The 27,555-nt window shown below is 60.8% G+C and overlaps 1 protein-coding gene across 2 annotated transcripts in view; it reads left to right on the top strand.

Annotated features, from left to right (window-relative positions):
- Positions 1–6,503, top strand: part of ZZEF1 (zinc finger ZZ-type and EF-hand domain containing 1) — a gene marked incomplete at its 5' end in the record, with an annotated part of 98,078 nt that extends 91,575 nt beyond the window's left edge. Inside the window, 3 exons of one of the 2 annotated variants that reach the window (XR_013968145.1) lie at positions 1,955–2,108; positions 2,542–2,613; positions 4,186–4,971. Coding sequence is in view for 1 of the 2 variants with exons in the window: in XM_080826198.1 (XP_080682324.1) it covers positions 1,955–2,108; positions 2,542–2,613; positions 4,186–4,266 (307 nt within the window). Of the gene's footprint in view, positions 1–1,954; positions 2,109–2,541; positions 2,614–4,185 lie in introns of both variants that reach the window. The other variant, XM_080826198.1, reaches the window with a different exon arrangement.
- Between the last annotated feature and the right edge of the window lie 21,052 nt (positions 6,504–27,555).

Genomic DNA, 27,555 nt, shown 5'->3' with positions numbered 1-27,555 from the left:
CTGTTGTAACTGTTGTTTTAGAATTTTTATTTCTTACTGTTTCTGCTCACATATAATTAATTTCTGTGTATTTCCTTTGTGTGCAGGGACCGTGCTCTGTTTGTTAACTTTAAGTGTGCATGTGGATTATTCAGAGCAGTCATGCTCTCGACAAAGAAGGGGTTTTGGTTCTTCCTCTCGGTCCTTAGAAGCCTCCCCCCACCCTTCGCAGGCGTCAGGACCTTCCACAGAGAACTGAACAGACGTGGGGATTGTAGACGCGTCGCCTTGCTCCTCAGCTCGGAGGGCGGGTGTTGGCAACCGAGCCACACGCATCCTCCGCACACTCACAGCCCTGCCTGGCGGGGTTCAGTGTCCCTCTCTAGCATTTCCTTTTTGAGACAGCGAGGGAGAGGGAGCCTGTGGGTGGGGGCAGGGGCAGGGGGCGGGTGTGCCGAGGGATCTTGAGCAGCCTCCACGCCCAGGGCAGAGCCTGAAGCGGGCGCTCCACCCTGCAGCCCCTGGATCAGGACCGGAGCCAAAATCAGGAGTCAGATGCTTGTGCGGCTGAGCCACTCGGCCCCTCCCCCAGACACCCCAGACAACCCCAGACAACCCCAGGGTCCCAGTCAGAGTGGACAGATGATGCCGCAGGGCCTCTGTGTAGTCTGACAGAGAGGGGCTCCCCGAGCCAGGGGGGCAGTCGGCCCGCTGCTCACGGCGGCGGAGGGGGGCGGGGGTAAGCGGACTATGGTTGCTGTTGTCACTGGGGCCCCATGTGCGGAGGTCGCTTCGCCCACAGGGGCTCAGTTCTGTTCTTGTGAGAGCTGCTTGCACTGAGAAGTGCCGGGTTGAGTGATAGGTTGAAACGGTCTTCAGACGGCGGGGCCCTTCGCTGGCCTTCCTCAGTCCTGGGGCGAGACTGCACAGGCACAGGGGAAGGCAGCCCCGGGGCGGGGTGGGGGTATGAGCCCCGCAGGTGCATGGATGTCCCTCCCCCAGGGGTGACCCGGAAGGTCCACTGCAGATCCGTCTCCGGAAGTCCAACCTGTGTTCCCCTTGCTCCGCTTCAGGACAACTTACTGTTCTGGGAGAAAGTCGGACGGTAAAGAGAAAAGGCAGAATTTAAGAGTAGGAACGCGTAAAGTCATGTAGTGAGGCCCAGAACGTTATTTGCTTCATTAACTTTTCTTCTCTGAAGGAGGTTGAAGTGGAATGAAAAGCACATCTTACCCCTGAGTCGGAAACGTCCGTCTCTCACCCGAGGCCCCTGGAATTACAAGGGCTCTGGCAGAGCTCCCTCGTTAGCACGTTTCTTGTGTTTTGTGAGCCCGAGATTGGAATATTGGTTATCCCCGTCTTTTAAATCTTCCCTTGTTCTCTGTTGAAGCAGCAAACATTGCAGAAAATCCAGGAAATTTGGGGCGCCTGGGTGGCTCAGTCAGTGACATGTCTGCCTTCAGCTCAGCTCATGATCCCAGGGTTCTGGGATCGCGTCCCGTGTCCCGCTGCCTGCTCCGCGGGGCCCCTGCTTCTCCCTCCCCTCTGCTTGCCGCTCCCTCTCTCTTTCTACCTCTCAAATAAATAAGATCTTAAAAAAAAAGAAAATCTAGGGAACTGACAGGGACAGCCATGGAAAACATTTTCTGTGTTTGTTCACTGTTGCTTTTGGCACGGCCACACGAGACCGTACACGCAGTTGGTTTAGTTTTCTTTTGTACGCGTGGTTTTACGTGTTGCTTTTTTCCACGCAACGTCCATCGCGGGGGTTCCCCGCTGCCGTTGGAGGGTCGTCACGGCGCCCACCTTAAAGACGTGCGTGATTGACGTGACGGCTCCGGGGCCTCCTTCCTGGAGTTCTGCCCCTTCCGCTCTCTGCCGCTGGTGAATGTTTTGGGGGACGGTAGTGACTTTGCCGGACGTGGGGGAGTCCGCCAGCTGACTTCTGTCTCCTGTCTGCCACCGGCCGCTGCAGTGACCTCTGTGACCTTGCGCTGCTGAAGCCGCTGTGGCAGCTCTTCACCCACATGGAGTACAGCCGGCTGGAGGACGTGTCGCAGCCCGGCATCCTGCTGCCCCTGCACCGCGCCCTCACCGAGCTGTTCTTCGTCTCGGAGAACCGCGCCCAGGTGAGGTCCCGCTGGTGCTCCCTCTGCTGCCCCGGGGCGGGGGTGTGGCCTGAAGTCCTGGGTCCTCACCTGGGCGTGACCTCCCCCGGGAACACCTAGAGCCAAGGAGGGAGGAAGTCCTTCCCGGTAGTCCTTGCCACTAGGGAACTCTGGAAAAGGAAATGGATGGGTTCTTCCTCGCGAGCAGCGTGGGCCCGCAGGGTGTGGATGAAAGGCCTTTCAGAAGCCCTTAGCTTGCCGTCATCTTCTGCATGAGCAAACGGACCCAGAGCGCCCCTGCGACCAGGCGTGGGGTTCCTCCTGGTCCAGCCCCGTCCGCCACTCCGGAGGGAGGGCCTGCCGTGAGGTGCCCGGAGGAGCGAGACTTTGTGGCTGCAGGCGGGTGTCCCCTGGGTGCTAGTCCGGTGACGCTGTGCCTCTCCCCTCTCCCCAGGAGCTCGGCCTGCTGCAGGATTACCTGCTGGCCTTAACCACGGACGACCACCTTCTCCGCTGCGCGGCACAGGTACCCACCCTCTCCCCGCCGGAACCAGCCGGCCCCGGCCCCCCGGCCCCCAGGGTCCGCACGGAGCTCTGTCCCCACCCCGTCGCTTCCCTCTGTGTCAGAGCTGTTGGGCCCATTCGTCGGAGCCGCTCATGTAAGACCGTGGGCCTGGAGAGGCCAGCAAGATGCCAGCCAGAATTTGTGCGTGAAACCAAAACAGCCGGCGCCTTACTGCGAGTGCTGGGCTGAGGGCTCCGTAGTTCGGTTTCAGGCGCTTTCAGACGTGACTTTGTCCCGTGGCAGGAGAGCCCCTGAGGTTTGGGCCCAGGGTCCATCACACTTCAAAATTACTGAGGATCCCCCAAAACTTATATAAGTTGGTGGGTTCTACATAAACACCAGCTCGTTTTAAGAAATAACAAACTCACTCCGTGTTAATGTGAATAACACATTCTGTGAGGAAACAGCTGTGTTTTCCAAAATACAATCATTCCTGAGGCAGATGGCGGTGATTTGCGTCTGCCTGGGCCGGCGGCCCAGCCACCGCTGGGGATGTCTGCGGTGCCCTTGGGAGCATGACGGGGAGAAGGCAGAATAACGTCCTAGCATCACCGAGACGGCGTTTGTCACGGTGCAGACTCCCTCCCTGAGAGGGTCTCGGGAACCCCAGGCCCAGACCACACGTTGGCAGCCTTAGACTCACAGCGCCCTCGCCTACCCTCGAGCTTGTGGTCCAGCCCTCTGGTGCTGGGCAGGTGGGGCGCTGCGCTCAGACAAGCGGGAGGTTCACCCAGGGTCACGTGGCGTAGGCATCGGTTCCTGGCAAGTCCGCTTCGTGAACACGTGGTCCTCTCGCCGGGAAGACGCAGGAATCCCCCTTCAACTAAGACGTGTTTGCACGCACTCTCCGGAGACCCGCAGGCAGAGTAGAAACCCTCTCCCCTCCTCACAGACCCCTGCCCGCCCTGCCACCAGCGCCCCTGGTTTCCTGACACACAGCGACAACTTAATACATGACCTGTGGCACCATGAGCTCCGTGTCGTGTACCCGTGGGCGCCTCCCTCTCGCCTGTCCCCATGTGCCGTCTCCTCGCCTGTGGCTCGTGCTGAGCCTCCCCACGGCCTGTCCTCTGTGCCGGACCAGTACTCTGCCTCCTCCCCCCGCAGCCACCCCCGTTCTTGCTGCGCTGAGCTCGCACCGCGGCCTCGGCCTGGGCCCGGGGTACCCGTCCCGGCACCCTCCTCGCTTGGCCTCGCACGGTTCGTTTCTCCCCCTTCTGCTTCTCTGTGCTCTTCCTTTTCTCCAAAGAGCTTGCCCAGACGCCCTGCGGCCCGTGTCCTCCGGGCCCACTGAGCCCACCGGCATCGCACCTGCCCCGCTCTCGGGGTAGTCGTCACGTTTCTGCCCTGTGTTGGCAGCTCTCGTGGAGTCTTGAGCGACTCTGTCTCTCACTCTGGGCTGGTGCCCCGGGTGAGGGCCCCGCAGCTGGCTGCCACCTGCCCCTGCTTCCCCGCCGACCGCCGGTGCTCAGCCGAGGCTCTTGTCCAGTCCACACTGAACGAATGAGCACATGACTGGTTCTCCCTCCACAGGCTCTGCAGAACATCGCTGCCATCAGCCTGGCCATCAACTACCCGAACAAGGCGACCCGCCTCTACAACGTCGAGTGCTAGCTCTTGCTGTGGTGTGCACAGACCGGGGCGTCTGTCCGCAGGCACTCAGCGCAGACCTCTGAGCTCATTCAGGAAAACGCCCGGCTCCCCGGGCGCTCCCACTTGCACTCCGAGCAGGATGCCAAGCGGCCGCGTCACACGCTCGCGCCTGCACGACCGCGGCACGGGGGAGCGAGTGCGGCAGGGCTGCTCAGAGGGTCAGCCCGGGAAGGTCTGAAGGAGCCTCTCCAGAAAGGGCTCTGTCTCTGGAGCTGCTGCACGTGGTCTTCCCGGGAAGCTGGAGTCGGCCCGAGCTGCCTCCCTCGGCAGGGCCTCGGGCGGCGGCCTGGCCTGGGAGCTCTTCCTGCGCTCTTGCTTCTGGAGACCGGGAAGCCCCAGCCAAAGCCGGGGAGGGCTCGTCCCGGCCGCCTGCCGGTGCCCACGGGTGCCCGTGGCCGTCGCACGGAGTCCTCAGTGAGCACGTGTCCGTGGTCACAGCCGGTGGGCCGCCCGTGGGCATCGCTCTCGCTCCCACTCCCAGCACGTCTGCGTTTCGTTTTCTCCTGTTTCCGTTTCCGCCTGACGTTCTCAGAACAGAACCACGTGACTCCCTTGCGAGGCCTCCGGGGGGCCCGATGGAACAGTCATCCAGGGGACACGTTGCTCGTGGGAAAGCTTCTGTACTTAGACTTGAAGTGTTATCAGATGGATCTTATTTTAAAAGTTAAAAAAAAAAACAACCCAAACCAAAAACCAAACAGAGAATATATGATGATTTTATTTCCTCTCCGTGGTCCCGGTAGTCCATCGCATTGACCTCTGGGACTCTGTGTGCTTGCCCGGCTGTCGGTCCGCCGTCACGGCATCTGTTTGAGCGAATGCCGTTTCCGTTCTCCCTTTTAGGATGGCGGTCTCGCCCTGAAGTGCTGAAGACGCTCCTTCCAAAGCCAGGCTTTGGAGCGTGAGGCTGGGAGGGCACGTGTGCCGTGGACGAGCTCCCGTGGGACTTGTTGGCGTGAAGAGCGCCTTAGGCCATTTCAGGACGGCGTGTGGGCCAGAGTGCGTCCCCCCACATGGGGCCCACGGAAGGCCCCTCGCAGCCGGGGCCACGCTGAGCGGGTCGGCACCGGCATGTGACCGCTGTCTGCGGGGGCCTGGGTGGGAGGGGCCCAAGGCTGCAGGTCTCAGGAGGGTCTTCCTGCAGAAGCACTTCTGCGTCAGCGGGACGAGGGGCGGCGGCTCCTGCAGCCAGCCCTAGAGCTCGGTTCTCGGGTCCCCAAGCTGCACGAGGAGCCGTCCTGGGAGGGGCCGTCCAAAGGAGACGGGGTGGGGGGGTAGGTCCTGAGAATTGGTGACCCCAGGCCCGAGGCCCTGAGCCCGCTCTGGTCCCCCACGGTGTCGGGATGCAAGTAGGCGGGCACTGTGGCGGGGTAGAAACCCATTCTCGTCTTCCACTCTGCCTGCCGCCCCAGACAAGTCCCCGCGTCTGTATCGCCCAGACCCGGCAGGTCTCCCAGGGCAGAGGGAGGTCGCAGAGCCGGTGGTGGGGCCCCGGCTCTGTCGAGGGGGGGCCTGGAAGGCACACAGGACCGTGTGTCACCACTTCACCTCGCTGCCATCCACAGCCCTCGTGACCGGGACTTCCCGACCAGGCCAGACAGGCAGGGCGGGGCACGCCTGTGGGGGCAGGACCACCAACTTGGCTCTCTGTCCCCCGGAGGCCCAGTTGTAAAGGCTGGCCTCTGCCCGCTGCTGTCTGCCCTCGCCCTGGCTGTTCTGGTCTCTCTGCCACCCTGCACAGAGCGAGCCCGGACCCCGCTTGGCAACTGCTGCTCTCCCCCGCTCGCCGCCCCACACCGGCCGCCCTGCATCGCACCCGCCTCGGCTCCCGGCCGATGCCAAGGAGCCGACGCCTCCAAGGCCAGCCTCCCTTTGATCCTTCCCGGAGGCAGACTTGCCAGGCAGGAGCTAAAAGTGGCGAGAATAAAGGTGTTATGAAAACATGTGCCTGATCCATAAAGAGATTCTGACCCAAACCCTATAGATTGTACAGACGGACACCGCTCGCACTGGGAGGGGTGACTTGTTTTCATCACCGTTTTTAATTTGTTTTCTTACGGGTTTACGATTTTGAATTTTTCTTATTTGATTGAAGGAAAGAATTTTGATTATATCAAGCTGAGTTCAGCCTGTAAAAAGGATGTTAAGTTGTGGGTAAATATGCAAATGAAGAGAAATATATTGTACAAATTCTATATAAAAACAGTACAGCTGTGTGTGGGGTTTTTCCTCCTCGCCTCGCCCTTTCCTCTGTCTCTCCCAAGCCCAAGGGGCTGGAGTCGCTGGGGTCAGGAGGCCTCGGAATTGGCGGGAGTCCCGGACAGGGACTGTCGCTCCTGCACCGCCGGCTGCTGGGAGGTCTGCCGCCACATGGTGTCCCCCAGGTCGTCCTCACCGGCCGGACGTGGCCCCAGGCCCTGCCCAGCTCGCAGGGAGGCAGGGCTCCGGCCCCGGCTGCTGCTCCTCCCGGCCCGCCTCTGTCTAAATGTGCGGCCTCCGCCTGCCCGTCCTGGGGTCGTGGCGTCGTCCCCCCCACCCCCACCGCAGTCTCGCTGGCGTCTCTCGTTTGCCGCTCACTGTCCTCCCTCCTCTCCCGGAGCCGACTCCTGGGAACGAGGGACACGTTCCGGGGGGGCTGGACGTGACGGACGTCCCGGGGGAGGGGCTGGACGCCACGGACGTCCCGGGGGGGGGCTGGACGTCACGGACGTTCCGGGGGGGGGCTGCACGTCACGGACGTCCCGGGGGGGGGGCTGGACGTCACGGACGTTCCGGGGGGGGGCTGCGCGTCACGGACGTCCCGGGGGGGGGCTGCACGTCACGGACGTCCCGGGGGGGGGGGGCTGGACGTCACGGACGTCCCGGGGGGGCTGGACGTGACGGACGTCCCGGGGGGGGGGCTGGACGCCACGGACGTCCCGGGGGGGGGCTGGACGTCACGGACGTCCCGGGGGGGGGCTGCACGTCACGGACGTCCCGGGGGGGGCTGCACGTCACGGACGTCCCGGGGGGGGGGGCTGGACGTCACGGACGTCCCGGGGGGGCTGGGCGTCTCGGACGCCTCGGTGGGGGCTGGACGTCTCGGACCCTCAGGGCCCATTTGCCGCAGCCGGAAGCATCCGACGCGTCTTCCCAGAGCCCCGCACGGCCTTGGGGACCCGGGGCGGCGGCCAGGACCCCGCGTCAGCCGTCCGCATGCCCGGAGGCCAGAGCGGGGCTCGGCGGAACGGGGCGCCCCCGCCCCCGCGGCCCCCATCTTGGCTCTGTCCTTCCTCACCGCGTGCCTTCGCTCTGAGAAGTCGGCCCGGGCCCCCCTGAGCCCCACGCTGGGCTGCGGTTGGACGGTTGGCCGCGGAGAGCGGGAGCGGAGGCGCCGGAGGTCCCGCCGAAGGTCATCGGCTGGCAGCGACCCCGGAGGGAAGAGCCCAAGGCCTCAGGCGGTTGGACGTCGAGCCTTCAGGCGCAGGGAAACGACCGGCCCCTCCTGTGATCCAGCCTCGCTGGCTGCGGCCCCTCATTTCTGTTTGCCAGGAACTTAGGGCAGGAAAAGCTCTTCAGCACAATTTTTCTCACTTTCAAACTGTATCATAAAAAATACATCAGGAACCCCAGGATGTGTCTTGTTCTTTGTCACCTTAGCCGCGCATCCCGACGGCGACTGTCCCTGTTTCTGGCCAACAGAAGCCTGGAAAGGTCAGGGTCTAGAACTCCCATGTCGGGGGGAAGACTTGGGGCATCGCTGCTTTGGGCCAGTTCCCGGTACATGAGGAAAAGCTTAGAAATCCACGAAGTGCCGCTAGAGGAAAGAGACCTTAATTCAGAAGCGGACGCACTAAGGGATCTGCGAGAAGACCCTGAGAGACTCTCAACCGTAAGGAACCCATTGAGGGTGGCTGGAGGGGGTGGGGGCTGGGGCAGCTGGGTGGTGGGCACGGAGGGGGCACGCGATGTGATGAGCACTGAGTTACGCGCAACCGACGAATCACGGAGCGCCACCTCTGAAACTAATGATACACTCTATGTTCAGTAATTGAATTTAAATAAAATAAGTAAAAAAGAACTTGCTAGAAAGATATATAAAAATAATGACCATTTTTGTGGAATGTTGGCAAAATCCAGATTGAATACAAAGGGATATGCTCTTATTTTTCTGTCTCAAAGCCCTGAATGTAAAGAAAAGAAGAGCATGCCAAACTTGGAATGTAGGTTTGCAAAGTGTTAAAAAAATTACTGATTTGGGGGGAAGACAACACATTTCAGCCAGGAATCCATGATTTAAATTCTCCAGTAAATCCCTCCCAGCTGAAAAAAATAATAACTTTTTCAAAGTCTATTTGTGTGGATACACCAGTTTTTTGTTTTTGTTTTTTTTTAAGATTTTATTTATTTGACAGACAGAGATCACAAGGAGGCAGAGAGGCAGGCAGAGAGAGAAGAGGAAGCCGGCTCCCCCCTGAGCAGAGAGCCTGATGCGGGGCTCGATCCCAGGACCTTGAGATCACGACCTGAGCCAAAGGCAGAGGTTCAACCCACTGAGCCACCCAGGTGCTCCAAGTTGTTGGTATTTTTTTTTTTTTTGGTTTTTTTTTGGAAATCAAGTATTATTGACCGTTTAGTTTCAAGTGTACAGTGTAATAATTCAACAATTCTACTTCTCAGTACTCTTCCAGAGACGCGCACTCGTAATTGCCTTGTGCCTTGAAAGCAGCCACAGACCGTCCACGACTAATGTTCCAGACACACTGGATTGAGAGAATATGGGGGGAGGTCCCATTTGGCCCATAGTTGCCCACACCCCAGATCTGCAACACGATGGATGATGGGGGAGAGGGCTCTTCCTTTCCAGTGGCGGAGTGGGAAGACACTGGGATCTATCCTGCCTGACCCTGGATCCTGCACTGGAAGGGAAACAAAGCTGATAGTGAGATTGACCAACAATTAAGACCTCAGGATCCCCCCCCCCCCCCCGCCAATTTCTCTGTCGGCCTCGAGCTTCCACAACACGTTTGTCTGTGGTTGAATTCCATGTAGGTATTCTTTGGCTGAGTAAGGCCCTGGTACCAGGCTGTATATCTTGCGGGGTATGTACCACACAGGTGGTCATCTTGTTCAGGCCAAGACCATGAGCACATTGGGGGTGCTCCTGAGGTAGCAGAGGGTCTAGCATGTGGGGGCTTCAGGACGAGTCTGCTTCAGCCCTCGGCAATGGTAGGGAACACCTGGCTTCCTGGGCCCTCTGTGGCACTGGCACGGGCCTGGCCTAGGCCGCTTCTGCAGTCGTGATGGAAAAGCCCCTGGCCTGGGTGGCCCACCCCATCCTTGGTTCTGCAGGCTGAGACCCGAGGTTCCTCCCACCTCATTGGCTGGGACCAGGTGACCTGCCCGTAGATGAGCCAATCCCTGGAGGGAGGGAGTGGAGCCGTGGAGATTGGCACAAGTTGTTAGGACCTCTGTTGTAATGACTTTTCTTTTCTTTTTAAAAGATTTTATTTATTTATTTGACAGAGAGACAAGAGAGAGAGGTAACACAAGCAGGGGGAGTGGGAGAGGGAGAAGCAGGCTTCCCGCTGAGCAAGGAACCCGATGCGGGACTCGATCCCAGGACCCTGGGATCATGACCCGAGCCAAAGGCAGCCGCTTAACGACTGAGCCACCCAGGTGCCCCTGTAATGACTTTACTAATGGCTGCGGTGGCAAGATCTTCTGGGATGCATCTGCTAATAAAATGAATATTAATTTCTGATAGTAACTGGGTCCAAGGTGCTGGCTTAGCACCTAGGACCTCAGTCCCAGGACCTTGGTGCTACTGTACTTCTCTGTAGAAACAATGGCTGAGAATGAGCAAAGTGGTTGGAAACGGGTCTGGAGTGCACAAGGGAAGGGTGTGTGTGTGGGTGTGCGTGTGTAGGGGGTTCGGGATAATAGCTCTGGCCAAGCTGTATCTCCGATTTACCTAGGTTCAGGAAGGTGGGGGGAATCCATGGTGTTTCACTGTCCATCATTTTGCAGATGAAGAACATGCCTTTGCATGGGGTTTGGCAAGACTCGTTCCAAGTGTTCTCTAGCTGATACAGAGGTCAGGGAGAGCAGCGCCCTCCATCTGCTAGGAGACGGTTGAGAGGCTGAGTGCTCTCAAGAAGCTGTCTGGCTTTCGCAGGGCTCACTGTGAGCCTGCACACAGGACTGACGAGGACAGTTTGCAGTTTTGTTCTGAGGATGGCGTCTTGGAAGAATGCAGTGCCCCGTGTGATCCCGGGAAGAGGACAGACCTGGAGTCCACTGTAGAGCTATTTTGTGGGAGTGGGGGTGATCTGCAGCCTCCAATTCATGAGATGTCTGTCATCTACTGAGTTCTGGGTGTGCTTTCTGCGACTGTGTCCTAATGGCTGGGATTTCCAAGGGGTGGGATTTTTTTGGCTTCATGTAAGAGTTAGTCCACCAGGAGTGGGCAAGTCCCCTTCCGTGGCTGAGAAGTGAGTCCCTAGCGGTTGGAGTGTGTAATACAAGCCTAGAGGTCAATGGCGAGGTGGTTACAGTGGTGAGCAGGCTGTTGTTATCGATGATTTTTGTGGGTGAATTCCATAGGATGAGATGTTAGATCTCATGGTTAGGGATCCTCATTAAGTGCCCATAAAGGGTGCTCGTTCTGAGTTTCATATTTGATATCGTTTTATTGCTTTTTTTTTAAAAGATTTTATTTATTTATTTCACAGACAGAGATCACAAGTAGGCAGAGAGGCAGGCAGAGAGAGAGAGGAGGAAGCAGGCTCCCTGCTGAGCAAAGAGCCTAATGTGGAGCTCGATCCCAAGACCCCGAGATCATGACCCGAGCCGAAGGCAGAGGCTTTAACCCACTGAGCCACCCAGGCGCCCCATTTTATTGCTTCTAATAGCCCTCCCTGCACCTGGTATTCCAATGAGCAGTGCATTACAACATTGCCTGCATTTTACCCGTGTGTTGATGCGGATTTGAGAGAGGGACATGTCAGGGCTTCCACAAATTGTACACTGGAACAGCCAAATAATACAATTTTATTTTTGACACAAAGTAGGAAGTATCCTGCTGTGATTCCTACTTTAAAGCAGGGGAGGGGCCCTCTTTCAGTACTGGTAATGAGGACCATAGGCCTTCCTAGGGAACATTGTCAGATTCTATTGGAGACTTGGTCTTTATTATTGTGGAAGAATCAGGAGTCGACCAGTTATTCATCTCCTGTTTCATTTTCCATGAACAGTTCCACAATATTTACTTTCACACCGTTACCATAGTGAAATCATCCCAACTTTGGCAGCCGCTCGCCCTTCTCTGCCAAGGGTATGTTTGAGCCAAGACAAAAGCTGGTTCTGGGTGACTAGGAGACCCTAGGACCAGAATGCTGTCAGTAGGGAGTTACTGGGATCCTAAATTCCAAACCAGCTCCTGACACCCAGATGAAATACATTCCAGATTTAGAAACTTCTAATAGAAATTTTGGGTCCATGATGACAACTGAAGAAAATGTGTCATCCCTAAACCTAACCTTAACCCGTAACGCCGAAACCTAAGCTGACCTTAAAGCCCAAACTGGAACCCCGAATCTTAAACCTGAAATGGAACCCGAAGCCTGGACTCTGAACCTGAGCCCTGGGTCCAAGCCCTGAACCACGAACCCACACCCTAGACCAGAACTCTGAGCCACGAACCTTGATCCCAAATCCCAGCATGAACCCAACCCCAAATTTGGACTTTATCTCCTAAGCCCTGAGTCTTAAACCCTAAATCATAAACCTAAAGCCCTAAACTCTAACTGTTCCCTCGCCCCTCCCTCTAAATCCTCACTCTGACCCTAAGCCCAAAGCCTGATCTAGAACTCTGACCGGAGCCTGACCCTGAACCCAGACCCCAACCCTTCACCACACTGTTGATGCACGCACCACTGATGGATATTTGCAGCTTCTACCTTCGGTTCTTGGGAACACTGTTTGGGCTGGGGGCTGGGGTTAGGCTCTTGCATTGGGTCAGGCCCAGGCTTGAGAGTAAGTTGAGGTCAGAGTGTGGGTCAGGGCCAGGGTCATGTTCGGTGCTCCCGTTTGGGTCAGGGACTGTCGTCATTCCACAGTGTTTCCAGTTCGTTGCTCCTCAGCTATTTTTGGAGACGTCGGGGCGCACTGGGCTCCATATTGCTGCAGTTTCCAGAATGAAACGGCTTCCGCGGACCCGGGAGGGAGCAGGTGCTTCTGCGGAAGGGCGAGCTCCCCAGTCCTGCACTGCGCTCCTCCGCCTGCAGAGGGCGCCGGACCGCAGCTCCCGCCCGAGCCGGCCGCGCAGCCGCAGCTGGGACCCCGCCGGCCTCCCCCGACCCGCTGTGGAGGCTTCTGGAGCACGTGCGGCCGCGCCTATGCTGACGGGACCGCTGTGGGGGACGCGGGGCGGCGTCCACGCTGACGGGACCGCTGTGGGGGACGCGGGGCGGCGTCCACGCTGACGGGACCGCTGTGGGGGACGCGGGGCGGCGTCCACGCTGACGGGACCGCTGTGGGGGACGGTGGGGCCGCGTCCACGCTGACGGGACCGCTGTGGGGGACGCGGGGCGGCGTCCACGCTGACGGGACCCGCTGTGGGGGACGCGGGGCGGCGTCCACGCTGACGGGACCGCTGTGGGGGACGGTGGGGCCGCGTCCACGCTGACGGGACCCGCTGTGGGGTCGGTGGGGCGGCGTCCACACTGACGGGACCGCTGTGGGGGACGCGGGGCGGCGTCCACGCTGACGGGACCGCTGTGGAGGACGGTGAGGCCGCGTCCACGCTGACGGGACCCGCTGTGGGGGACGGTGGGGCGGCGTCCACGCTGACGGGACCGCTGTGGGGGACGCGGGGCGGCGTCCACGCTGACGGGACCGCTGTGGGGGACGCGGGGCGGCGTCCACGCTGACGGGACCGCTGTGAGGGACGGTGGGGCGGCGTCCACGCTGACGGGACCGCTGTGGGGGACGCGGGGCGGCGTCCACGCTGACGGGACCGCTGTGGGGGACGCGGGGCGGCGTCCACGCTGACGGGACCGCTGTGGGGGACGGTGGGGCGGCGTCCACGCTGACGGGACCCGCTGTGGGGGACGCGGGGCGGCGTCCACGCTGACGGGACCGCTGTGGGGGACGCGGGGCGGCGTCCACGCTGACGGGACCGCTGTGGGGGACGGTGGGGCCGCGTCCACGCTGACGGGACCGCTGTGGGGGACGCGGGGCGGCGTCCACGCTGACGGGACCGCTGTGGGGGACGCGGGGCGGCGTCCACGCTGACGGGACCCGCTGTGGGGGACGGTGGGGCCGCGTCCACGCTGACGGGACCGCTGTGGGGGACGGTGGGGCCGCGTCCACGCTGACGGGACCGCTGTGGGGGACGCGGGGCGGCGTCCACGCTGACGGGACCGCTGTGGGGGACGGTGGGGCCGCGTCCACGCTGACGGGACCGCTGTGGGGGCCGCGGGGCGGCGTCCACGCTGACGGGACCCGCTGTGGGGGACGGTGGGGCCGCGTCCACGCTGACGGGACCCGCTGTGGGGACGGTGGGGCCGCGTCCACGCTGACGGGACCCGCTGTGGGGGACGGTGGGGCCGCGTCCACGCTGACGGGACCTCTGTGGGGGACGCGGGGTGGCGTCCACGCTGACGGGACCTCTGTGGGGGACGCGGGGCGGCGTCCACGCTGACGGGACCCGCTGTGGGGGACGGTGGGGCCGCGTCCACGCTGACGGGACCCGCTGTGGGGACGGTGGGGCGGCGTCCACGCTGACGGGACCCGCTGTGGGGGACGGTGGGGCCGCGTCCACGCTGACGGGACCCGCTGTGGGGACGCGGGGCGGCGTCCACGCTGACGGGACCGCTGTGGGGGACGGTGGGGCCGCGTCCACGCTGACGGGACCGCTGTGGGGGACGCGGGGCGGCGTCCACGCTGACGGGACCGCTGTGGGGGACGCGGGGCGGCGTCCACGCTGACGGGACCGCTGTGGGGGACGCGGGGCGGCGTCCACGCTGACGGGACCGCTGTGGGGGACGCGGGGCGGCGTCCACGCTGACGGGACCGCTGTGGGGGACGGTGGGGCGGCGTCCACGCTGACGGGACCCGCTGTGGGGGACGGTGGGGCCGCGTCCACGCTGACGGGACCGCTGTGGGGGACGGTGGGGCCGCGTCCACGCTGACGGGACCGCTGTGGGGGACGGTGGGGCGGCGTCCACGCTGACGGGACCGCTGTGGGGGACGCGGGGCGGCGTCCACGCTGACGGGACCGCTGTGGGGGACGCGGGGCGGCGTCCACGCTGACGGGACCCGCTGTGGGGGACGGTGGGGCCGCGTCCACGCTGACGGGACCGCTGTGGGGGCCGCGGGGCGGCGTCCACGCTGACGGGACCCGCTGTGGGGGACGGTGGGGCCGCGTCCACGCTGACGGGACCCGCTGTGGGGACGGTGGGGCCGCGTCCACGCTGACGGGACCCGCTGTGGGGGACGGTGGGGCCGCGTCCACGCTGACGGGACCTCTGTGGGGGACGCGGGGCGGCGTCCACGCTGACGGGACCGCTGTGGGGGACGCGGGGCGGCGTCCACGCTGACGGGACCCGCTGTGGGGGACGGTGGGGCCGCGTCCACGCTGACGGGACCCGCTGTGGGGACGGTGGGGCGGCGTCCACGCTGACGGGACCCGCTGTGGGGGACGGTGGGGCCGCGTCCACGCTGACGGGACCCGCTGTGGGGACGCGGGGCGGCGTCCACGCTGACGGGACCCGCTGTGGGGGACGCGGGGCGGCGTCCACGCTGACGGGACCGCTCTAGAGGCTTCTGGAGGTTGTGCGGCCGCGTCCACGCTGACAGCCGTCCGGCCCCCTCAGGACCCGCGACGCGAGGAGAAGGTGAGCAGAAGCCCCGGAGGAAGGGCGCGCTGTGTAGACGGTGCGGCTTCCGCGGCTTTGTGTGCGCGCGGCGGCCTCCCGCGGGGCGGAGCGCGGGGCTGCGGGGTCCCCCTGTCCGGGCTCGGAGGCGCCCCGGTCGCGGCCGTGTCCCTGCGCCTCGGACGCGGCTCCTGCGGCTCCTCAGACGGTCCGGCGCGGCCGCCCCCTCGGGGCTCGCGCTCCCCCCGCCCCGGCCCCGCGTCCTTCCCGCGTCCGTGTCCGTGTCCGTGTCCGTGGGCGGCGGCGGCGGCGGCCTTCCGACGTGAGCGCGGGGTTCACCGTCGAGTTACGGAAAAAACTACCCCTTCTTCCTGCTCTCGCGAGTGTTTACATCCGCAGCCGACACGGATTTGGGTCGGAACCTTCTCTGCGTCGCTTCATGCGGCCGCGGTTTGACCTCGACGTTCCTGGTGGCGCGTGACGTCGCTTCCCTCCACTGAACGACCCTTGAGACGCTGCGAAGAGACACAGGCTTACGGCGCGCAACGTCTCCGCGAGCTCTTGGTTTTGCAATTTTCCTGATCAGGCTCCTCACGTTTATTGCAAGAAAGGTGTAGGAACGCATTTTGCTGATTTTGTGATGATTTCACTGGGGTTGGTATTAGTGGTTAGGATGGGGGTTAGGGTTAGGGTTGGGGGTTAGGGTTAGGGTTGCCTTAGGGTTAGGGTCTCCCTGTCCTCGCCCGCACGGAGCCCATTCTCCTCCAGCAACCAGAGTGATCTTTTTGGAACATAACCTTTCGGCCTCTCTGTGGTTTGCTCCCCTCCTCCCCCCCCCAGCCTCACCTCTCCCACTGGGACCCTCCCGTCTGTGGGCACCCAGGAGTGTGGTTTCCCACAGGTGTCTCAGGCTGGAATCCAAGCCTTTGCATATGCTGTTCCCTCTTCCAGGAGCACCGTTCTCTCCTCCTGCTTCACGTCTGGCTTGTTTCCCCATTGGCTGAGCCTCCGTTTGCCCCCTGATGACCTGGCTCATGCCTGCTGGGCGTGATTGTGCTTTCCCCCACTTAAATGTAGGGCTGCATGGGTTTCCAACCTTCTAGGCCTTAGGGTCCCCTTTGTAAGGTGGGGTGCTGATGGGCCCCATCCCTGGGAGCAGGAGGCAGGGAGGCCCCATGAGCGGACTCACTCAGGACAGGCTGGGAGAGTGGCTGTTGCTCAAAACAGCCCAGAGCCTGCCCCCTTGAAGAAGGTGCACATGTTCACAGCCCCCAGCTCTGGGGTCCTGCTGCCAGCCTCTGGCAGTGAACCTCCTCACACCCTGTCCCCTGTCCCTATAGCTGCATGGTTTTCCTGGACCCGTTCTTGCAGACAGCGGAGAAGCCCATCATGGTGGTCACGGGGTTACCTACTACGTCTTCACCGACCAGCCGGCTACCAGGCCCATGTGCCCCTCCAGGACGGCTGAAAGATAGTGGCCCTCATGGTGAGACACGGGGTCGCCTGCTACATCTTCACTGACCAGCTGGCTGCCGGGCCCTTGTGCCCCACCCCCTGTCCCCAGGAGAGCTGGAGGATGGTGGTCCTCGAGGTCTGTGGTGCCCCACACTGGCAGGATGTGTCCATGCAGCACATGGTGATGGTCACCTGCTTCTGCGAGCAGCACTTCCTCCGCAAGGTGGACAACTTGGTGTGCAGGTGTAGACCTGAAGTTCTGTGACCACATGGGTGTGGAGATCCTATCGCCCCTCTTTGGCACCCTGTACCCCAGTTCCTACTGGGCAGCCTGCAAGGACTTCAGCTACGAGTGCTAGCTGTAGTCCCAGGCCCACATCCCTAGGGATCAGGGCAACATTTACTACCTGGGGGCCTTTTTGGGGGGTATTGGTGGTGGAGGTTCACTGACTGACCTTGGACTGTCACCATGCGATGGGGGTTGACCTGGCCAATGGGATGGAGGCCATGTGGCATGACAAGAGCCACCTGAGCAGGTACCTGCTGGACAACAAGCTCACCAAGATGCTATCCCCGGAGGACCTGTGGTTCCCACAGCTGCTGGGCTGTCCTGGAGGACCTGTGGGACCTGCAGATGCTGGGCTGTCCCTGGAGGATCTGAGGGATCCGCAGCTGCTCGATTACCCACCCCCACCTCCCCCATCATGGAGAAGCTGAGATACATGGCTGTGCCCAAGAATCACCAGGACACCAGGAACACGTGAGGGGCTGCCCCCATTTCCATGAGGGGATAATGCCAGTGGCGCCATCAGAGCAGGTTCCTTCTTATGTCCCTTTGAGGGAGACTGTGAGGCCCAGATGTCCAGGGCCCCTGCACATCTGGAGCTGCACCTGCATACTGGGGACACAAGTCCCTCTCTTTGTGGTCACCACATTTTGATAACTTCTGGGTCATTTGCTGCTGTGAACGACTCCAGTTTTATGTCAGAGGTGTCAATGCTGTGTCAATGCTGAGCAATCATCTTTCAAAAGAACAATCGAGAGAAAAGGTTTCCTCCCTGGTTCTAAACAGACACATCTTGGTGGGGCTGGGGGTGGCCCTGCAGCTGCCCTGGAGCCAGAATGGGCCCTGGCTGGGTCTTCCCTCCCAGTCCCATGGGGCTTCAGGGTCAAGGGTGTGCCGAGCCACCTGTCAGACCCCCAGTGCCCTGACTGCCAGAGGCCTTGGCTGTGGCCGCTAGCTCAGCCTCCAGGAGAATGGAACCCTCTGGGTTATATGTGGTCCCTGCCTTGGTTTTAAAGGGCTATTTCTGTGCTGATGTTTGTAAAATGTGGGCACCAGCTCCGTCTGGATGCACGTCCTGTTGGGACTCCTCAGTGCCCACCGGTGGGTTTGCACTTGTGCCCCCATCTGCCTGCGCTGTGTCTTAGCAAGCTTCACTGAGGGCCTGCTGTGAGCTCAGTCACCAACAAGGGACAGAGCGTGAGAGCGAGAACTAAGATACAGGATCCCCGCTCCAGGGCCCTCCTGGGACTCACGATGTTCCTGACCTCCTGACTCACTCTTTCCTATTGTGGTGTATCAGACGTATAACCGAAACTGTTAAGCGCATTTCAGGGTCAACTCAGTGGCAATAAGTACGTTCACTCTTCTGGACCTGCCACCTCCATCCATCGCCACAACTTTGTCATCACCACAAACTGAACTCTACTCACCCTAACCCTAACCCTCCATTCCCCCTCCCCAGCCCTGGCCCCCACTACTTCCTTCCACCTCTATGAGTCAGTGCTCTCTGTCCCTCACGAGTGGGGTCCTTCAGTATCAGTCCTTTGGGGACTGGCTTATTTCTTGTAGCATAATGGCCTCAAGGTCTGTCCCATGAGCCTGGAGCTGACCCACTTTTCCCCCAAAGGAGTGGCTCAGCCGTTTCCTGTCTGAGTCGAGCCTCCTCAGTCCCCTCTGCCCCCCTCATCTTCCTTCTCAGTCTGAAGATGATTCCAACCAACCTGCAGCTTTGAAGACCTGTTCAGTCCAGATGCCAGGAACATCCCCTGGGGGTCTCGGGCCTCACTTACCCCATCTGTCCATGGCAGGCACCTGCACTCCCCACCAGCTGGCCACCTGCTCCTCCCACAGGTGTCCGCGTCTCAAGAGAGGGAAACACCAAGTCCAGACCTTTGGAGTCCTCTGTGACTTCTCGCTTGCCACCAACTCTCCCAGTAGTGAGGGGGCCACCTTCAGATGCTCCTCAGTGATGCCAGTGCCTCTGGTGTCTTCCTGGAGCCCTGACCTGGCTGTTTTCAGATAGTTCATCCAGCAGTACCTGCACTTTCTGGGAGGGGGATTTGCTGGAATCCGCAGTGTGTCCTGTTGCCCCACCTTTTTGAAGGCACATTGTCTGGGCTGTCTGAGGACCCAAGACTGTGGGTCTGTGGCCTGGAGGGATTTCAAGCAGAGCTGGTGGGATGGGAGGGCTGCAGGGCACAGAGGCATGTTTCAGAAAGCTTTCCATGCTCCCAGGCATCCTACCGTTTTTTTTTTTTTTAAGATTTTATTTATTTATTTGACAGACCAAGATCACAAGTAGGCAGAGAGGCAGACAGAGAGAGGAGGAAGCAGGCCCGCCCCCGCCAAGCAGAGAGCCCGATGCGGGGCTCGATCCCAGGACCCTGGGATCATGACCTGAGCCGAAGGCAGAGGCTTTAACCCACTGAGCCACCCAGGTGCCCCCATCCTACCGTTTTTGAATCAAAGCCCTGACATCTTTGAAATGCCAGCGGTGTTAGTGTGGCCAGGAAATCACATGTCTCTGTGTACCGAACACCACCTAAACTATTGGCACTTTCTTTCTTTCTTTTTTTTTTTAAAGATTTTATTTATTTATTTGACAGAGAGAGACAGAGAGATCACAAGTAGGCAGAGAGGCAGGCAGAGAGAGAGGAGGAAGCAGGGTCTCCGCGGAGCAGAGAGCCCGATGCGGGGCTCAATCCCAGGACCCTGAGATCATGACCTGAGCTGAAGGCAGAGGCTTAACCCACTGAGCCACCCAGGCGCTCCCTATTGGCCCTTGTCACTTGAGCTGAATACAAAGGATTGGGAGTAGGAGCTTGAGGGGAGGTCCCGAGTCAGACTTTGTGTTTGGGGGACAAAGGCCATCCAGACGAGCTTGTGCCGAGCCTGAGGGGGGGGGGTCTGTGTGGAGACCCCAGCTGCAGACACTGCTGTCTCCTGATGCCCCCTCAGCCCACCCCAGTGCACCTGCTGCTGGGAGAGCCCCTGCCCCCTCCTCTCTGCGGGGGGCTTGCTCCTGCTCCAGTGGCGCCTCCTCCCCTGCCGGTCACTGCCAGCCTGCAGCAGGGGAGGGTAGAGACCCCGATGACCTCCAGCCCTGGGGGCAGAGCCAGTGCGGGGGGGGGGGGGGGTGTGGGCTTCCAGTCGGCTTGAGCGCCAGGCCCCCACGGTGCTCACTCTCCTGTGGGCTCACTGTGCTATGTCCTCCCTTGGGCTCCCTAGGCCCAAGTCGCCCTCTGCTCAGGCCATCTGGACCTTCTGGACTCGTGCTTCCATGCCCATGACATGGGCATAGGCTGGCCTCACAGACTCGTCAGAGGAGACCCAATGCAGGAAGATGCAGGCCACGACATGGGAGTTGCCCAGTGACCCCAGAGGGAGCTCACAGGCCTTGCACAAAGCGCCGGGTTCAAGCGACCCAGCACAGGATCTGGGCACCAGGCCACAGGGCATGGGGAGTCCTGGAGGGGGAGGCCCTGGCAGGGGGTGGGGGTCCATGGAAGTGTCCCAGTAGAGGCAGGAGACAAGGAAGGCAACAGGACTGAGCTTCCCCAGGAGGTCGCTGGAAGAGCCAGAGCATCCCAGAGACCTTTGGGTAAACTCAGAGGCCCTGGAGATGTTGGCTGAAATGCGGTCATTTGGTCAGAAAAGTTGTGTCACAAACCCCCAGTCAACATTGAACGAGTTACTCTTCGTTGCTTCTAGGAATCAGTGTGTCTGGGCCATTAGCACTCACGTTGCATGAAGTCTAGGATATATTCACTTTTCATCAATTTTCAGGACTAGATTTTTCTTGAGCAAATGCTAAGCTTGGGTCTTTCCTTTCTTTTCTTTGTGAAATGGGCCTCTGTTTTCAGGAGCAGATTCCTGGTGCTCATCACCACGGCGAGCCCTGAGGACTACCCCCTGTCACCTCCCACGGTGGATGTGACCACATGGGTTGAGGGGGGCTCACTGATGAAGCCCCAGTGCTCAGCACAGAGAGCAGGGACCCCAGATCCTCGGCTGAATGAGGGAGGGCATGAGGGAGGATGGGAGTGAGGGAGAGAGAGAGGGAGGGAGGATGGGAGAGAGGGAGAGGAGAGAGGGAGGAGGAAAGGGAGGATGGTAGGGAGGGGGGAGGATGAGAGTGAGGGAAGGAGGAGGATGAGAGGGGAGGGATGGAGGCAGAGAGGGAGGAGGATGGATGGAGTCAGGGAAGGAAGGGAGGGGCGGAGGGGAAGGAGAGGGGGGAACGAATGATGGAGTGAATAAATGAGGGAGGGAGGGAGGGAGTGAAACCGCAGAAGCTGGTCCATACCTCAGGAGCCATTATTTTGGGTGAGGTCCGAGGGAATCACAGCCCAGGCCCTGGATGGTGGCTCGGGGCACGTCCATCTGTCCTCCCAGTGCTGACCTTCCTTCTCCTTGGCCCTCTGTCATCCTGGATCCTCTCCGCCTCCTCAAATAATTCTGAATGTTCCCAGGAGCAGGGTGGCAGAAGTGGGGTCTCAGGAGGGGCTGCCGCAATCCTGTGCCCCAGACAACACTGAGATACTAGCTATGGGACATTCTGTCATGAGGACTGGGACCGAGGATCCCGTCCATCCCCTTGGGCATGAACATGGTTCCATCCCCTACTGTCTCCACCACTGCTGTGCCAACTACTACTGAAAACACATCTGTGACAAACCGAGCCCGAGTTTCTGGGGGTGAGTCCCGGGCTGAGCCCTGCTGGGTGATAGGTGCCCCTGTGGCCTGGGATGGGGGCTGCTCACTGTTCTCCCAGACAGGGGTGCCTGTCACCCTTCTCTCCAGGGGACCTGCATTGGACCTCTGCTTCCTCATGTTCTCCCTAGGGCTGCTGCTCCCCAGACCAGACCCCTGCTGGTTTGAGGGTGACCAGTGCTGCCTCCATAGGGTTTCCTTTGCCCGAGTCCTTCCCTGGGAGCTCCTGCCTCTCCTGACATATACTCCCTGTGTGCCTATCCTCCCCCTTGAACTTGCACGTTTGGTCTCTGTCCCTGTGGGACCCAGTGACTTGGAGCGTGGATCAGAGCAGAACCACGGGAAACCTTTTTCTGGCCTTGGGTTGTAAGTGATGCTTTTGCCCTATGTGGTGTGTCTTCCAGCTTTCTGCTTTTTCCCGGTTTCTGTGTGGGCCACAGGAGGAAACAGCTGTGTTCTCTCTGCGGTCAGACTGTGGTGTCCCAGCAGGAACAGGGGTCTTGGCCCTGAGATTTTGCCAGAATTCCTAAAAGGGCTCCTATGATTACATCTCATCTGTAACCTGTTGGGCATTTCAACATCAAATAAGGGAAATTCTATGTCAAACAGAGAAAAAAAACGAGTGCGCTTTGAAAATAGGTGCAGACACAAAGGCACCTATTGAGTGATTCCCCTTACAGAAACCTCCAGAACACGCGCGGGAACAGAGAGAATAAGCGGCTTAGGGGTTGCGAGGGGCCAGGCTGGGGGAGCAACGGGCAGGGAGGGCTTGGGCTCGGGGTCTCCACCGGGGAAGGAGAGATCCTGCAGCCATGTTCTGGGGTGCGGTGGCACAGCGTTGGGAACGTACTTCGTGCTCATGACGTGTTCAAGGGAAAACAAGTACTTTTATTTAAAATAAATAATAGAGAGCATACAGGAGACGGAGAGCTACTATAACAGTGACTGTGTACCAGAGAGAAAGAACATAGGGGGCGGGGGTGAAACCCTCTGGGGGGGATGTCGGAGTCAGAGGATGGAACTGAGGGTGATTTTACAGGGAGATCTCCCCGCAGAGTTGTGGGCTCTGGATGGGGCTCTGGGAGCCCCACAGGAGCAGGTGTAGGGGCGGGATTTGGGATCGGGGCGGGGACAGGGTCAGCAGTTGTGGCCCGTGCAGGATCCAGAGCAGGAGCTGGGTCCGAGTCAGGACCAGGAGCACAGGCAAGGGCAGGGAAAGGAGCAGGAGCAAGGGAAAGGGGCTGGGTCTGGGGCCGGAGCAGGGGCATAGGCAGGGGCAGGGGAAGGGGCTGTGGTCCTGGCAGGGCCAGGGGAAGGGACGGGGGCAGTTGAAGGGGAAGAAGCAGGGGCAGGGTCTGGGTCTGGGGCAGGAACAGGGGCCCAGGGAGGGGCCGGGGAAGGGGTGGGACCAAGGGAGGATCTGGGTCAGGGGCGAGAACAGGAGCCCAGGCAGGGGCCGGGGAAGTGGGAGTAGCTCTGGCAGGGCCAGGGCCAGGGGGAGCGGCAGGAGCAGGGGCGGGGGCAGGAGCCGGAGCCAGCTCTTCCCGGACAGCATCAGCATCTCCATGGGCAGGCACCTGGTCACCTGTCGGCTCCCGGTCTCCTGCTGAAGTCTCTCCAGTCACCATCTCCCCCTCCGGAGTTGCTGAAGTTGGGAGTGGGTCTAGCTCCTCCGCTGGAGTAGCTGAGAGGAGAGGAGGTCACCCGTGGGCCTGCCTCTGCCTGTGCTTTTGCAGAGACAGGGCACAGCCCAGGGCCTCCCAGAGAAGCCACAGCCAGGAAGGCACCCTCACCGGGGAGTCTCCCTGACTGCAGTCTACCCCTGGGTGCTCCGAGCCAAGTCGTCGCTCCTGGCCCCACACCAGCCTGTGGGGGCTTCTCCCTGTGGGGCCCAGCACCGACCCATACCCACACAGCCTTCTTACCCTTGGACTTGGCCTCTGTGGGCTCCGTGTCCAGGACCGCAGTCCAATGGAGTACCGGGGGCCGTGGTCTGGGAGGGACCGGGGGCCTTCCCAGGACCGGGGACTCCTGGGTCAGGGAGGAGCTCGTGTCTTCCCGTCTCCTTCCGATGTCATCCGGGGCCTGCCGAGGCACAGACGGGGAGTGTGCAAGAGGCGTCAGAGCCCTGCCCGGCCCTACCCACCGTCCTCCTGCCCGGTCCCCCAGCTTCTCCCGGATCCCACGCAGACCTGTGCGTGCACGGCCCCGCACCTGGGTCAGTGACCCATCCCTGCAGGGTCTCAGGATAAACCCTGGGCAGAAGGGTGCTGCCCCCACACCCCATCCCACCTAGCCAGCCTTCACCTGGGGTGTGAACAGGACCTGCCCACCAGGCATCTGGGCCCTCATCAGCCTGCTCCTGCTCGGGGTGTCTCCACCCTATATGAGCTCACTTTAAACACACACACACACACACACACACACACACACACACACGGGGAGGAGACCCAGGGCTACACAGGTCGATCAGAAGGTGTGGGGCTGGCTGACTCTGAGCCTCCTGGTGTCACCTTTTGATTCTTCTTGCCAAAGGGCCAGAGGCATCAGGGAGCCCTGACATGACCTCCGGAGGGAGGGGAGTGTTTGGCGGGTGTGCTGTCCTCTGCCTGCATCCTCTGGACTTCGGTGTGCAACACAAGAACATCTTGCTTGAGGATCTCCAAAGAAATGAGCTGGGCAGGGGGTTGTCTCCGGAATGTGGGTGCCTGGATATGTGGGTTCCAAATTCTGTTGGGCTCTGTCGTCAGGGAAGTGAGGTCACCACTGCCTGGGGGCTCCTGGCCCGACTTCCTCCTCACACCAGAGCTCCCTGAGGGCCCCCCTCCCCCAGCTGCTCAATGCTCATCCTCCGCCCCATGCCCTGTCTATCCAGTGACCCCCACACAGCCTACCCCCAGCCCCTGGGAGGCCTGGGGGCAGCTGTTGTCCCCGCTGGGAGGGCCCAGAGCTGGGTTCAGACCGGGCTCCTGCTCCTGCCCAGGACTGTGTCCCCAGACACACCCTGTGGCTCTCAGGGCCTCCCCAGTCTCCCCATCTGCCAATTGGGGGTGTTCTGGCTTCTACTTCGAGGGATGCCATCAGGGGTAGGACCTCTCCATACGTTCCATACCCGCTATCACAGGAGACTGGTGCACACACTTGGCAATGCACAGGGGTGCCAGGGGCTGGGTGGGGCATGGAACACAGCCCGGAGGGGCCTGGATCTGCTCTGGGATCCAGGCAAAGCCACCCTCCTCCTGCCTGTGTCCCATCACCCATGGGAAGGTTGCAGTGAATGGATTCTGACCTCGGTGACACAGACTTCCAGGAGCTCCCATTAGGTTTAGGGCCAAGGGCCTCATCTGTGCCCATGTGCTGGGCAGTCCCCACAGTGGTTTCCGGGCATTCCTGAATCCTGGTCACACATCCCAGTGGAGTCTTTCCCCCTAGGGTGCATGGCCTGTGTGACTGTGAGAATGGGACAAAGTGTTTAAATGTAATTTCCAAGCTGATTGAGGAAAGTCTGTGACTTCTCCTGGTTCTCTCTCTCCTGTGTTCAGTCTCTGTCTCTGTCTCTGTCTCTGTTTTTGTGTGTCTCACAGGAGCAGGATCTGTGGGCTCCAGGGGCGATGGGAGAACCCTCGGAAGTCCCCCTTGTCCCTGTTTCCCTCTCCTGGGCTGGTGCTCGGTTCCTTGCTAAGGCCTCCTCACCCCGAGCAGAGCACTGACTCTGGAACCTCTTCCCAATGGGGACCCTGAGGCTGCAACAAGGAGGGTCCTGGCCTTGATCCCCAGACCAGTGGGTCTCGTGCTCTGCCACATTCCGCAAGCCCTCTTCCTCAGCCCCCCACGCCTCCAGGTCGTCCTCTGCTCGGAAGGACCTCGAGGGAGTGCAAAGCATTTTCCCAAGCCTGGGAGCACGGTGGGTCAGGGACAGAGATTCCAGGCCAACAGGCTCTTCTACAAGCCTGTGGGAGCCTAGGGACACCCGGTCTCGAGGGCCCCATTGATAGAAGAGTCAGGGGAGGCCTTTGGTGTTGTAGCCCTGTCCACACTGAGGGGGGGGGGTACCTCTTCCTACTTCCAGTAGTCCAGGGTGGTGATGGACACCAGGCCCCAGACCCTGTCCTCACCCAGTGCCCTGGCAAACCCCTGGGCCCCTTGCAGACCCCTTGACCATCAGCCCGTCCCGTCTCCCCTCCCCATGCTATGGATTTCGGTCCTCGCCAGGAGTCCTGATGCCCCTGACCCCATGGCCCAACCCCATGTCTCCAACCTCTTTCTTCTTTCCCCCTTGTTACCCACCATTTTCCCAGGGTGTCTCCCCCTCTGACCCCTAGCTGGGCAGAGTGGTGTGTGTGTGTGTGTGTGTGTGTGTGTGTGTGCAAGCACGTATGCCTCTACCTGTCTGGGGATGCCTGAGGTCCTGTCCCCACATGGGACGGGGTGGGTAGCTCTCCCCAAGAATCTGAGGGGCTCTCCCCCTCAAAGAAAACCTCATGGGAGGGTCGGGGCTGGCCTAGGACTGGACGGAAGCTCTGCTCCTTGGAATCTGTTACCCCTCTTTTGTCTTGGGCCAGTCCCTGCCTCTCTTGACCCCAGTCCCAACTGTCTCTGAGGGTTGGACATGGAAATGCTTGAACTTGGCCTTTCCTCCAGGGGTAGGTGGAGGTGGAGGAAAGGTGCACCAGGCACACAGACCTCCATTCCGAGAGGGCCGGCTGTGCATAGGAGACCTGCACACGGCACCTGTTACATGACCCAGCCTTATGGTGGACGTGTACATGACCCGTAGCTCCGTAGCTGACTGGTCCCCCATGTTCCCTCACCGCTGCCAACTGCTCTGTGGCCCCGAAGTCCGCTGAGCACCAGAACCAGGCCTATGCTGGGAAGCACGGCTCAGGGTGCAAGGCCAGGCGGGTTGGACATCTGCGGATGCAAAGGTCACCGAGTACCCCCCACCCAGCTGGTCTGGAATTCAGACTCCCTCCCAGGGTCCCGCTAAATGTGGGGTTGAGCCAGAGGCCTTGGAGCCATCAGTGGAGGCCGACTCAGGGCAGGGAGAAGATCAGTCCGCCCCTTCCAGTTCTCTTCTCCTCCTTCTGCTTTGTCTTCCTGGTTGTACCCTGGGACAGAGGTCTAGCCTGTCCCTGGATTCAGCCCTGGCTAGAGTCAGAGGCTGGGAAGGAGGACAGGGAGGAGGGGGCCACCACCAGGGTGCCCGAGTGTGAGGGTGTTGTTACCGTAACGAGGGACCCTGTGGACACTCATGGATTTCAGCCCTTTTTAGACGTAAGCAGTGGCCCCAGGACTCGGCCCCTGCCCGCTCCTTCACCCTCCACGAGGGCCCACATTTCCCCCGGCCCAGTCCTTGTCTGCAGCCGGTCCTCCCTCCAGCCCCAGGAAATTCAGCTGCTCCAGGAGGCATCAAACTCATTACAAGTTGGAGCCGAGCCAGCCCTATGGGGCCTGGTTTCAGGTCCTGGAGCCCCACAGTGAGGAGAGGTGATATGGGGCAGGAGCAGGGAGAGGGCAGAATGGACTCTCCCTGGGGGCCGTGGCTCCCTGGTCAGTGCAGGCCCTGTTGTGTGCCGGCCCCTGGGCGCCCAGACTCCAGCCCCCAGGCAGGCTCCGGGAGGGAGACCGGAGTGAGGCTCGTGCTAGCTCAGACTGTCACTCTGTCCTGTAGCTACAGCCTGTCCCACCAGAGGGACTCCCTCTCCTAGTTGGTCAGCAACACCCTCAGAGCCAAGAAGAACAGCCCGTCATCCAGCTCGGGGCCAGTGTGTGGCCGGGCAGGCAGGGGAGGGCTCGCTCTGGGCTCAGGGAGTCGCTGGCTGGGCTGGCGGTGGCTCGGGAGGGCTGGCGTCCCGGCCCCTCTGCTGAGCAGCCCTGGGACTGGGGTCATTCGCCTCCCCTCTCTGGGCCTCGCTCTCTGCCTCTGTGCAATGCGGT

The sequence above is a fragment of the Martes martes genome (genome assembly GCF_963455335.1).
Source record: "Martes martes genome assembly, chromosome: 16".
Classification (NCBI taxonomy): domain Eukaryota; kingdom Metazoa; phylum Chordata; class Mammalia; order Carnivora; family Mustelidae; genus Martes; species Martes martes.
The sequence above is the reverse complement of the archived record's forward strand: the minus strand, read 5'-3'. Positions and strand labels throughout refer to the sequence as shown.